The 11,900-nt window shown below is 36.0% G+C and overlaps 2 protein-coding genes across 3 annotated transcripts; one reads left to right on the forward strand and one right to left on the reverse strand.

Moving 5' to 3' along the window:
• Positions 1-1,637: 1,637 nt before the first annotated feature.
• Grip (Glutamate receptor interacting protein) lies at positions 1,638-7,450 on the forward strand. Of its 2 annotated transcripts, none has more exons than XM_071775923.1 (6): positions 1,638-1,759; positions 2,248-3,057; positions 4,977-5,494; positions 5,595-5,914; positions 6,519-6,743; positions 6,832-7,450. In XM_071775923.1, exons 2-6 carry the CDS (start codon positions 2,517-2,519, stop codon positions 7,151-7,153), a joined length of 1,926 nt encoding a protein of 641 aa, XP_071632024.1. In that variant the 5' UTR covers positions 1,638-1,759; positions 2,248-2,516; the 3' UTR covers positions 7,154-7,450. The 2 variants fall into 2 exon arrangements, with proteins under 2 accessions (XP_071632024.1, XP_071632025.1); XM_071775924.1 differs by having other exon boundaries at positions 5,595-5,830.
• On the reverse strand, positions 6,774-11,753 carry LOC139811619 (solute carrier family 35 member E1 homolog). The gene is made up of 3 exons (XM_071775928.1): positions 10,387-11,753; positions 9,647-9,855; positions 6,774-9,565 (listed from the first exon to the last, which is right to left on the reverse strand). The coding sequence occupies exons 1-3, from the start codon at positions 10,712-10,714 to the stop codon at positions 9,056-9,058; spliced, it is 1,047 nt and encodes a 348-aa protein (XP_071632029.1). The 5' UTR covers positions 10,715-11,753; the 3' UTR covers positions 6,774-9,055.
• Positions 11,754-11,900: the final 147 nt, after the last annotated feature.

Here is an 11,900-nt window from a genome sequence, read left to right on the forward strand (position 1 = left end):
TGATTTAATGCTACAAGATTATATATCTAGATTAACGATACAAATTTAAGACATCTAATCAATTAAATAAATAAATTAAAATTGTATTAAAATAATTTAAATTAAGATTTTTTAACTTTTTCTCTTCGAGACAATTAATATATTAGTAAAAATAAAAATATATAACAATTAAACAGTATGTTGTTAATGTAAAAATAAATAATATAAAATGAATTGTTTAAAAGAGATTTGTACAAACACGGTTGTATACAGTTCCTACGAATTAATCGCAAAGTAAAGCAAGAATATGGAGAACGATTCGTTCTGCATGAATTAATTGGAAAAGAGCGAGACAGAAGAGAGAGAGAGAGAGAGAGAGAGAGAGAGAGAGAGAGAGAGAGAGAGAGAGAGAGAGAGAGAGATCGACGTCAAGAGCAAGAAATTAAGATCAAAGATGCATGAAACAGAGGGAATAGTAGGTAATAATAAAAAGCGATTAAGAGAATTGGTTAATGATCTCTGAAATCGTGAGAGAATATTATCGTGTTTTCCCCAAAAATTAATATAAAAATCCTGAAAGTCAAAATATTGTCATGTAATGATTTTATGACGAGTCACTGTACAGTCATTTTGAAGTCATAATAGTTCAGCGATCAAACTCTGATTTTTACCCGTCATTTTGACGTCACAATGACATCATACGAACGCAGCAACAATAAATCTAACAAAAGATATTTATTTACTTATTTCTTTATTAACAAAAGTAACTTTAATGATGTAAATAAAAAAACTAAAATATTTTATATAAAGGTGTCGAAACGTAGTATAATCAATACAAAAAGAAAGAAAGAAAAGAGGGAAAGAAAAAACACAGTACATATAAAAGAAAACAGATAAAAGACAATAATACAAATATAATGATAATAATTACAACGAGTGTTGTATCATAATTATTATATAGGTATTGCAGTTAAAGCATAGTAAAAAATTTTAAAAAGTTTTTTAATCTGTGTACGAAACGAGAAAGAATAAGTTTTTTTTATTATACAAAGAAGAGAATGTGTATAGGAAAATTATATATATACATATACCTATATTTCCTAGTAATAAAATTGATATTTGATAAATAAATCTTAAATCGTTTAGAACGAAAAAGGGAAATATTACGAAGAAATCTAAAGCTCAGATCAAATATCAAAATCGTTAATTTGAAGATTCAAGATTTAAAAATAGAAAGAAATATCGACTATTACGATCCGATCTGTTCGTTTCTCGATTCATTCTATAAGACACAAAAATATAAAAAAATTATACTGAGAGAGAGAGAAATAGAGATAGAAAGAGAGGTAAAGAGAAAGAGGTGGGAAGGGAAAAGAGGAAAAAGAGACTCTCTTGAATGTATTTAATCTGTTATAGCAATCGTGTTAAACTAGACGTGTTCGAAATCTATAAGAACAAGTGAGCTGTAAAGTGTTTAATGAGAAGCCTGGTCTCTCATTCGACGTTACGGCGACTGCGGGGGCATCCGATCTCCACAGGGCCGCACGATTTCTGCGCGTAAAGCGTAAAACGTGGATGTTGATCATATAAATAGAACGCGCTCGTCTGCACAGAGATGCGGCCCTATATAGGAGGAGTTATTTTTGAGAGCCGTATCGCGACTCGTTACAGTTCTGCGTTCAGTTCTACGGGGTTTCGGCCGCGGCGAACAGTGGCGACGGTTTCACGCGTTGCATCGTATATTAGAACAAAGAAACCAAGGCCGTGATCGGTTTGATACGTGAGCAAAAAAATTATTCTTGATTATGCCATTGGGATTTAATTTCTTACATTCGTGCCGCTCTTCTTCTCTTGCTAGAAGTTTGTTTTTCCTAATTGGAAGCCGGTGCCTCGGAGATTCGACGCACCACGCGCGCGCGCGCGCGCATGTTACGCTTCCTTATCTTTCAATAATCTAATAAATTTTCCAAAACCGACAGATTTATGAGAATAAGAAAACACATGTATAATACTCATATGCATACATACACACATATTTATGTGAACGTGTATGTTTTGTTTCTGTAAATATGTCAGCTTTGATGAATTTATTATTGAATTGTAGGGGATAAGAAAGCACGTATTGTGTATTAAATATTTTTTTTACTACTTTTATCTACAATTAGCTTCAATTTAATTGTAGAGAGAACAGCGTTAATATTCGTTTAATAATACACATATATAGTGTAACATATAAAATAATATTCGTATTCTGTTAATGTAATTCAGTAAGGATGCAGGATGGAGCTATGAGAAAAGAAGAGTTCTCGCGAAATTTGCATTGACTGTGATTCGTGATTTATCACTTGTCGTAAACTGGACTGGCCTACATGTGTAAAATTATAAACAAAGAAAAGGGGGAGTGGATTGCAAGTGGAATTATTAGTGAGAGACTGTCTTCTTTTTGGGAGAAAATAATGATAATCGCTTTGTTGAATTAATATATTTGAACAATATATAATATATCAAATCACATCGGAATTTCGAAATAGAGATTGATGAGGATGTTCAGTTCGTTGAGGCTGGCAACGATGCGCTCGCACAAAAGCCGAGCTAGGCCCGGAAGCGTCGCCACATCCGCGAGTTCAGACTCAACGAGAACGGAGGAGACGCTCACGCAGACCCAGTACCATCCTCACAGCTTTTTACTGCCGGATGACCAAGAGACGAATATTATCGGCGCGTTATCGCCGCTTTCCGGCGTCTCGTCGAAGGTCGCGCAGGTACGAGTGGAGCGCGAAGACGGTAGCCTCGGTGTAACCCTCCGTGGAGGGATGTCGAGGGCTTTGGTGGTGACGGGGGTGAAAGCGGACGGTCCGGCCGCCAAAGAGGGTAGAGTCAGGCCCGGTGACCGGTTGCTAGCGGTGGACGACACCGAGTTGCGGGGACTCACCTTGGCGGAAGCGCAACGCGCGCTTAGAAGGAGCTCAGACACTCCGATTGCGTCTCTTACCATCGAGTATGACGTCGCGAACATGGAGGAGGCACGGGCGGCTACTTCGGGTCCGTTGCTCGTTCAATTGGAACGTGGCCTCTCAGGTATATTTTTTTCTTCTATTTTAAAGAGATGTAATTTCCTAAAAGAGCTTTCATTTACTTATTACTTAAAAGGCTATAAATAATAAATATTAATTTAATAAAATGTTATTCATAAGTATTACGATGGTACACAACGTCTAATTTAACTGTATAGAATTCTATCAGAGCATTCGTTTTTTTAAATTTTGTTATGTTAATGCGATTGAAAATATATTTCAGATTTTTTGTATACTTTTATTAAGGTTAAATAAAAAGTGTGCAAATTAGAAACTTGCACATTGCTTCCTCATCATTACAGATCGCTACCATAATTGCTCCTATTTTATTTCGCTCACAAAGCTCCTCTTACGAGGAGGCTTGTATTTTATTTGATGCATAATTATTAGTATTTATTAGTTTGGCTTCCTCATAGAGGAAGCTTTATGAGCGAAATAAAATAGGAGCAATGGTAGCGATCTGTAATAATGAGGAAGCAATGTGAAAGTTTCTAATGTACGCACTTTTTTTAATTTTAAATTTAACTTTTTTATATATGAATTGATAGAGGGTCAGCTTTAGTGGCACAAGTGGGGTTTTTACAATCGACGCAATATCAAATCGATGTGGATTTTGGGAGTTTAGGCTACATGGTCCATATATGGACTTCGCATATGGACCTTTATTGAATAAAGTTTATTCGCGTATAAAGCTGGATCTAATCAACTAAATCTTAATAGCTTAATAGCAGCTAAGGTAGCCCAATGCTTTGTCATCTAATTAGTGACGCGCATGAATGGATTAACGAGATTCCCACTGTCCCTATCTACTATCTAGGCTTGGAAAAGTTAGCGGGGAAAGAAGACCCCGTTAAGCTTGACTCTAGTCTGGCACTGAAAAATATAATAGAATTAGAAATAACCTAATGTCTCACAATTTGCGGAAGTTAGAGCAACCACGAACATTTCTCAAGAAATTCAAATCGGTAACCCTTTCACCGATCCTCGTAAAATTCAAAACAACCTTCCTTTAATGATACGTTCTATATATAAGATTACATGTATAACTTGTACACTTTTTAGGCAAAAATCGGTAACCTTTTCACCGATCATTGCCAAATTCAACACCAACCTACCTTTAATGATACTCTACCCTTTTATTATTAGCAATTTTTCTAATTCTATTTATATATTCTTCAGTTTTTTCTACCCCTATTTCATATATAATTCTTTAAAATTTGGTTAATCAGTTCTTGAGTTATAGAAATTTCGGTAAATTTGGCACACACACACACAGACACACACACACACACATACGGACATTTTATAAAATTACGATTTTCCAATTAAGTCGATTGTTTTGTTTACGATTTTCCGACGCTTTAGAACATTTTGAACACATTGGCATATCAAAAACTAAAAAAATAATTTTTTCTTTGGTCTTTATTCTATCCCTACTTTATAGATAATTCTTTAAAATTTGGTTGATTAGACCTAGCTTTATACACGATCAAAGGTCCATATGCAAGGTTTACGAAAACAAAGCTTCCTCTATGAGGCAGCAAAATGTTCTGGATTTTAGTAAATATTAGTTAGCATATAACTCTGTGACTCCATTTACTAACATAAACAAAATTTTCCTTTTTATTAGTATATGTGTATTCACTGCCGAGTGAGAAATATATAATTGACCCGACGTCGAATCAATGTCGATAATCTGATGTCGAAATAAGTTAAAATTTTGTTTGATTCGACATCGAAGTCGAATCCAGGCCTCGAACCAAATTGACTTAAAAGAGAATAACCAGGTTATTCTCTTTTAAGTCAAACGATGATAGCTTGTGAATACTTTTAGCATAAGAAAAAGGCATGAGTCAAAGAAAAAGGAATTTAGCCTTAGAGCAGGCATTAGATTAAATTGAAATATAAATTGGAATTTTTCAGGAGAGCTTGGTTTAACTGTAAGAGAGACATCAAATGGAGTCTACATCGACAGCCTTCGTCCGGCGAGTACGGCGGATCGGTGTGGTGCATTGCAGGCAGGGGATCGACTGTTAGCTGTGGACGACACGCCTGTTCAGGATGCAATAACCGCCGCCAAACTGCTTAGAAATAATTCTGAAAGTTGTCGCATTGCTAGACTGCAGATATTACCGCGACCACCTAGTGCGAGAACGGTCAAAAGGAAGGCGCAGCCACAGGCCCAGCAAAACTCAAATCAGACTTTGCAGATGAAAGAGAGCTTGACGCTCGTTCTACGGCCGGATCATCGGGGTTTCGGTCTTGCCCTCAAATTGGCCGAAGATCACGTGAATTATATAGTGAGCCTGCTGGAAGCTGGTGGTCCGGCGGAACGGAGCGGTATCCTTTTGCCTGGCGACAAGGCCATCGCGATCAACCGGAGAATGTTACGCGATTTACAACCGTCAGAAGTAATCAATATATTAGAGACATCGCAGATGGTAAATGGCTCTCTTTGCTTCGAGTTTTCGTAGCTGCTGAAAATAAGTACAGTAAAATATGTTCTTATATTAATTATTTTCGTATGTTTAACACAATCAGATCGAGTTGGTGATAGAATACAAAGTGGGTGGATCTGTAGTGCCGAGTTCCGGAATCTTCACGGTGAGAGTGGCTAGGCCATTAGGCGGCCAGCCTGATCTGGGTCTCACAGTAAACGAAGATCTAGTAATCACAGAGGTCCGCCGAGGATCGCTCGCTTATCGAACTGGCAGTTTAGCGTCTGGAGACAGGTTGCTTGCAATAGATGGGCAGAAACTGGATCCCGGAGACTTGAGGCAAGCCGCTCAATTGTTGCATCGGCCCGGCGGATCAGTAGTTGCTTTAACTATTAGAAAGCCGGATCCTAATACGGAAATAAGGTATTCGATGCCATTCGAAACATTTTCTATCAAAAAGTTAGTTCTTTGAACATTTTTTTATTTTAAGTAAAATGTGTCGCGATGTATAAATTTTATTCAAGGACTTATTTTGTATTAGTTATATAGGATATTTTCAGAAATACGTCAAGAAAACTGAAAAGCGCTGTAGTTTCGAAGCCTTTGACATACAAACGAAATCAAAGAGGTATAAACGAGTAAAAACGATTCGACGATTCTCTGTCGAATATTATTGACCGTTTTGCGAATTTATCTCAAAAAATAGCAGAATTATTCTCTTGATCATTAAAATAAATTTTTTTCGGTAATAGCTGTAGAATGACAAATTATATTAAAATAATCTTTTTTTACTTAACTTTAACTTCAAATTTTTCGAAAATCTGAAGTGTTTCTAAATGCAACATACTTAAAAAAATCTTAAATATGTTTATCAGTCTTTAATGAAAAAAAAATCTATTTCAATCTGTTATCAAATATTTGTAATAGAAAACAAAGAGCAAATATAAAATTTTGGAATTCAAAGAGTTAAAGGGTAACTGCTCCAAAAAATCTCGGTGTAAAAAAGTCTGAAAGAAGATTTTTGCAGAGATTATTGCACAGAGCCCAGCATAAGAAGCGATACAGTCCAGGCGCAATTTCCGAATGGTGCGTTACGTTCAGGCAGAGAGAGTCTTCCTAGCGTGGACAGCGCAGTGGATTCTTGGGGTGAGCTGGGAGACAGTAGTGGTACCATGCCGGAAATATTGAGACTTTGGGATACCGCCTCTACGGACAGTGGACAATTAGATTTATCAATACCATCTTATCCGGGGTATCAAAATTAATTAGCTAACAATCAAGATATTTTTAACAGCAATTATTCATTCGTGTAACGTTTTCTCCTCTATTATAAAATTCAGGGCACAAGAACGCAACAGTGGTTCTAACAGGTCTCAACAAATAGTACATGTGTCACTTCATAAAGACCCAGTCTATGAAGATTTTGGCTTCTCGGTATCGGATGGCCTTTATGAACGTGGCGTTTACATAAATCGTTTGCGACCTGGGGGACCATGCGATGGCATTTTGCGGCCGTACGACAGAATTCTCCGAGTAAATGAAACTAGCACGGAAGACTGCGATTGTTGTTTGGCGGTTCCGCTTATTGCAGCAGCGGGACTGTGTTTAGATCTAACGGTAGCGAGACCATTATCTTCGCAAAACATCGTGAAAACTTTGTAGATTGCTATAACAATCACCACCTGCGATTAAACTATTAGTATCATTGCAATCCAATTCAATTTCAGTTAATAGCCTAGATATTTCAGAATTCGTTCTTTAACTGTAATAGTTCTTATAGCGGTTATATTTTTTTAGAGATTAATGAGAATAAACGTGGATGCTATTGATACTTGATAGCTGCATTCTTAGAATGCGATTGTAATTTTATGTATGAGCGCTGGCTCGAATATTAAATGTTTTCAATATATTTTTGTACACATGTGTATTTTATTTATAAAAATAAATGTATAGATTGATTTTCTCTGCTAGAACAATTTCTCCTACGTACAATTCCATTCGCATGCACGCACACATACTCTCCACACATAACCCACGAATATGGGTCTGCACTCTGCATATCATCGACATTTAAAAACGTATCTGAATTTCTTTTTATTTCAAAACGGGCTAATAATTTAGAAAGTATAAATAAAATTGAAACAGCGTTGAGCGTAGTCTGTACATCTGGATTGTGTGAGTGTATAAACTTGTTGTATCTGAACGATTTAGAAGATGTAATTATTTTTAGAAGACGCGCAATGTAATATATACAATATAAATCTATATTATACGTCAATAAATAATACCTCTTGAACGTGAGACACTTTTTAATATAAAATATGGAGTACATGCTAAAAGTGATTTTGAAGAATGTAGTCAGATTCATAGTTAAGGCTAATTGGACCAGCAATTAGCTAAAAACAATAATTTTGATTTGTGCAACACGCCTTATACAGGTTTAGCTTCAAAGTTGAAAAACTAAACAGAGCTTATTACGACGCGCGATCATGGTATGAAAATATAGAATATAATTATCTAGAAAACGATAGTTTTCACACTAAACTCGAAAAATGTAGATCACATCTTTCTGTAACATTTATATAAAGCAAAAAGAAATATATGTATGTATAAATTTATATGTTCGCATATATGCGCGCGCTCATATATAATAAAGAAAAAATATATATATTTATAGATTACCAAATATATAGAAAATAGAGCATTTTTGAAAAAAGAACCGTTTTGTATGTCAGTTTTAAGAGAAAATTATAATGCACACAACAAAATTTTTACACGTATTTTTTATGAGAAGAAATAATGATATTTTTAAAGAATAAAACAACAATATTATTTTTACAATTAAATTTTCTCTTAGTTAGTCACATAAGAGTTCAATTCATTTATGTGAATACTTTACAAGTTATTTTGTATTTTATATCAAGATATATCAATATATATATACTCGCCAATAGACTTGATCTGAAGACTTTATTACCTTATTTGGTAAAACTTCTGTTTAAAAAAGGCAGCTCCAATGGTCTTAAGCTTGACATATATGTTGTCAAGGTCATGACCTTGAACAACATTCAAAAGATTTTAGTCGTCGATAATCTATAATACGTAAAAAGATTAGAAAGAAGAAAAAGAGAATCAAAAGGATTATAAAAAAGTATTATAAATTTACTTAAAAAATTGTTAATATCTCATAAAATATATATATATATTATAAAATATTTATTGCTCGCATTATATTTCCTCTGTAAAATTTTTACTTAAAACATTTTTTTCAAACACGTTTAACTTTTGATATCATATTTAGATGTTCGGATACTTTTTCAGAATACAAAACAATTCCTCCAGTGCGCGTGCACGTGTGTTAAATACGCGCGCACATCTGCGCACATATATAATAATGTTAAAAGTAAATTCATCATCATATGAGTTCTTTCCTCGTATTTGGTCGATATTACTATCGTAATAATTTGTAATAGTGCGTGATAATTTGTAAAAATTAATTTACATTTACAGATTCAGATTCAGAAAACTCACATAAATTTGTCAGAATAGAATTATCAATTGAGACTAGACTGCATATAATTGATGTCTACCGGCAAATCCATTTACCATAAAGGAACTGCTATTACCGTTCTGTGTAGCATTATAATATTTTGGAAGAATCGTTTGGTTCTGCTTCTCTATTCTCTGATCGTACTTAGCCTTATTGTAACATAATACCCCTAAGATGGCCATGGTCATACCAAATATATTAAGCCAAGTAACTGGATTGCCAAGTACGAGTAATGTTACTCCTATCACAAATATGCGCTTGCTAGCGCTTGCCACTGCGTATGTTAGAGGGGTCACGATTGACAATACGGAAAACGCAATAATGTTTTGAAACCAATTAAGTATACCATCTAGAAATAATAACCCTAATATATAATAGCTTATATCTATGGACGGTCTTATAATCGATTCGTACATCAAGCTGCGTAAATCGTACACAATCCAAATTGGTAAGAACATGAATAGAGCTAGACGGCCGAGTATATGCAGTAGCCGCAAGTGATGTATTCCTGTGTCATGTAGCACCTGCAGGCAAAAAATTGCAAGATTTAAAAAGAAATATGAGGTATAAACATGAGAAAGAATCTTTTCGTCCATACCGATTACCTTTTTTGAGTAAATATTTTGCAAGGAAAACGCCATAGTGGATGTTAAGGCGCTTATCAAGCCGATCATGTTGAAACTAAGCTCCGTCAGTGTGGCCACGGCTACGCCGCCGACTATTGGCACAAGGCTCAAATACACTTTCCACGTTTGCTGCTCCCGAAGTATTATTCTTGATAGAGCCACCGTGAAAAGAGGCATTGTAGCCTTCACTGGGACAGAGCCAAATTTCGGTTAATATATAACTAAAACTAAAACAAGAGAGTGGTATAGAATAAAAGAAAGTAAGAAATAGGCAAAGGAGGAGGATGAAAAAGAAAGGAAAAGAGAGAGAAAGAGAAAGAAAGACAGAGAGAAAGAAGAGAAGGAAGGAAAAGGGAGAAGAACATTTGTTAATAAACCGAATTTTAAAGAATTATGTATGAAACAGGGGTAGAATTTTTCGGGAATGGCGGTGGTGGGGTTAATTTTTCGATACCGATTTTTTTTAAACCGAGGAGGTGATTTCAACGCCCGAACAGCCGAAAAAGGCGGGATTGTGTGGAATGGAGAAGAAGAGAATAGAACAAGGAAGTCGAAGGATAAAATTGAAAACAGACAGGGAGTTGAATTTATAGAGACAGTAGAAAAAATGGGACTTGGACTACTAACTACTAACATATATGAGGATACACGATGTATGCACCTGACATACTGACTAGAGTGCCAAGAGGCCAAAAGCAATGTATGGTATATAAGCATACCAGTGTGAGCGTAAGAGACGGGTACTTTCCAAATGCTGACGTGGCTGAACACATTCGCGACAAACTTGCCCAGGGCTAAGGGCACGATGAGCCGCATGTAGTAGCTCCACGTTATGTTGGACGCGTACTTCCTTACGCCCCACAAATTGAAGAATGGGCTAGAGTAGACGGTGATCGAGGTCAATTGTACCATGGTCACCGTAAGCGGATATGGGAATTCCGATAGCAACATCTTGCCGACGACATTGCTGCTACTGGACACCACGTACCATAGGAGGCACAGAAATAACACTGTTACAACCTCGCGATTATTTCGTCTATCGTCCATGACGGCTCGCGTGACAGCGCGGTATCAAAATTCAACTCCCAGTCCCCCAGTAAATTTGTCACTTTTCACGCATATATATGTGATATATGCAATGCACACAATTAACCAGCCGGATTCACTCCGCGTCCATAGCCTTCTGACAGCGTTTGAATGAGTGTCGACTGTCGACACGAAAACCGAACACCGAACGCGGCGGACGCACAAATCCCACTTCCCAGCGCCACGAGCCACGAGTCTCGGCAAATCTAAAGGCCTTCACACATAAAATGCCGTAAGGACGTAAAACGTAAGCGTAAGAAAATCGATCAATCCCAATCAAGTATTTTCCCCTTCTGGAGTTACGGACAGCACAATACTTGATTGGGATTGGTCGATTTTCTTACGCTTACGTTTTACGTCCTTACGGCATTTTAAGGGCCGGTCTACAATGGGTGTTGTAAAGTCTGGCGTCCCATAACGCGAAACGGAACGAGCGTATCACCAATCACGGGACCGTTTCGACGGAATCTTTGACAGGATTCTATTAGAGTCCCTCAATTTTGATTGGTTTGCATTTTCGGCAAAAGCACGAGAAACAAAGAGATATAAGAGAGAAAGAGAAAGCAATATGAATGTATATCGCTTTCTCTTTCTCTTTTATTTTGCCGAAACTCAAGATGTCGCGACTCTTATTAGAGGGACTCTAGGTTCTATCAGAACGATCCCGTGATGGTGATACACTCGTTCCGTTCCACGTAATACGCTCCATGGGTCACCAGCATTAAGTCGTGAATCGTAAGAATTGACCAATCACAGTCGATTATTCTCCTCAAATTCGACTGTACACTTGGTCAATTTCTTACGAATTATGACTTACGACTTGCATTTGTAGATTCCGCATAATAAAGCTCTCAAACACTGCTGCGATGATATAGATATACAAAATAATATTTTCCAAAGTAAGATATAAAAATGTATATTTTTCAAATATTAAAAAAATTTTTCAAACGTGATGGCTTGCAACAATTATTGCTGATTGGGTTAAACATATTTCATTTTTTGAAGCAATATTTTTAAAAGATTTTACAAATATTATTGAATATATTTATTTGCAATCTTTTAAAAATATTATTTTTAAAAATATTCGTTTGACATGATTTGGCGGACATAGAAACATTCTAAAAATATTTTTGTAAAAAAACAAAGG

This window comes from Temnothorax longispinosus, chromosome 4, assembly GCF_030848805.1.
Source record: "Temnothorax longispinosus isolate EJ_2023e chromosome 4, Tlon_JGU_v1, whole genome shotgun sequence".
Taxonomy (NCBI): Eukaryota; Metazoa; Arthropoda; class Insecta; order Hymenoptera; family Formicidae; genus Temnothorax; species Temnothorax longispinosus.

Bases quoted from the DNA above. Each gene is read 5' to 3' on its own strand.
- LOC139811619 (XM_071775928.1), bottom strand. From the start codon at position 10,714: ATGGACGATAGACGAAATAATCGCGAGGTTGTAACAGTGTTATTTCTG. The intron at 9,856-10,386 runs GTATGCTTATAT...GCTCTGTCCCAG, and splicing joins CGTCTCTTACGCTCACACTG to TGAAGGCTACAATGCCTCTT. The intron at 9,566-9,646 runs GTAATCGGTATG...TTTTGCCTGCAG, and splicing joins AAAATATTTACTCAAAAAAG to GTGCTACATGACACAGGAAT.
- Grip (XM_071775923.1), top strand. From the start codon at position 2,517: ATGAGGATGTTCAGTTCGTTGAGGCTGGCAACGATGCGCTCGCACAAA. The intron at 3,058-4,976 runs GTATATTTTTTT...GGAATTTTTCAG, and splicing joins ATTGGAACGTGGCCTCTCAG to GAGAGCTTGGTTTAACTGTA. The intron at 5,495-5,594 runs GTAAATGGCTCT...TAACACAATCAG, and splicing joins TATTAGAGACATCGCAGATG to ATCGAGTTGGTGATAGAATA.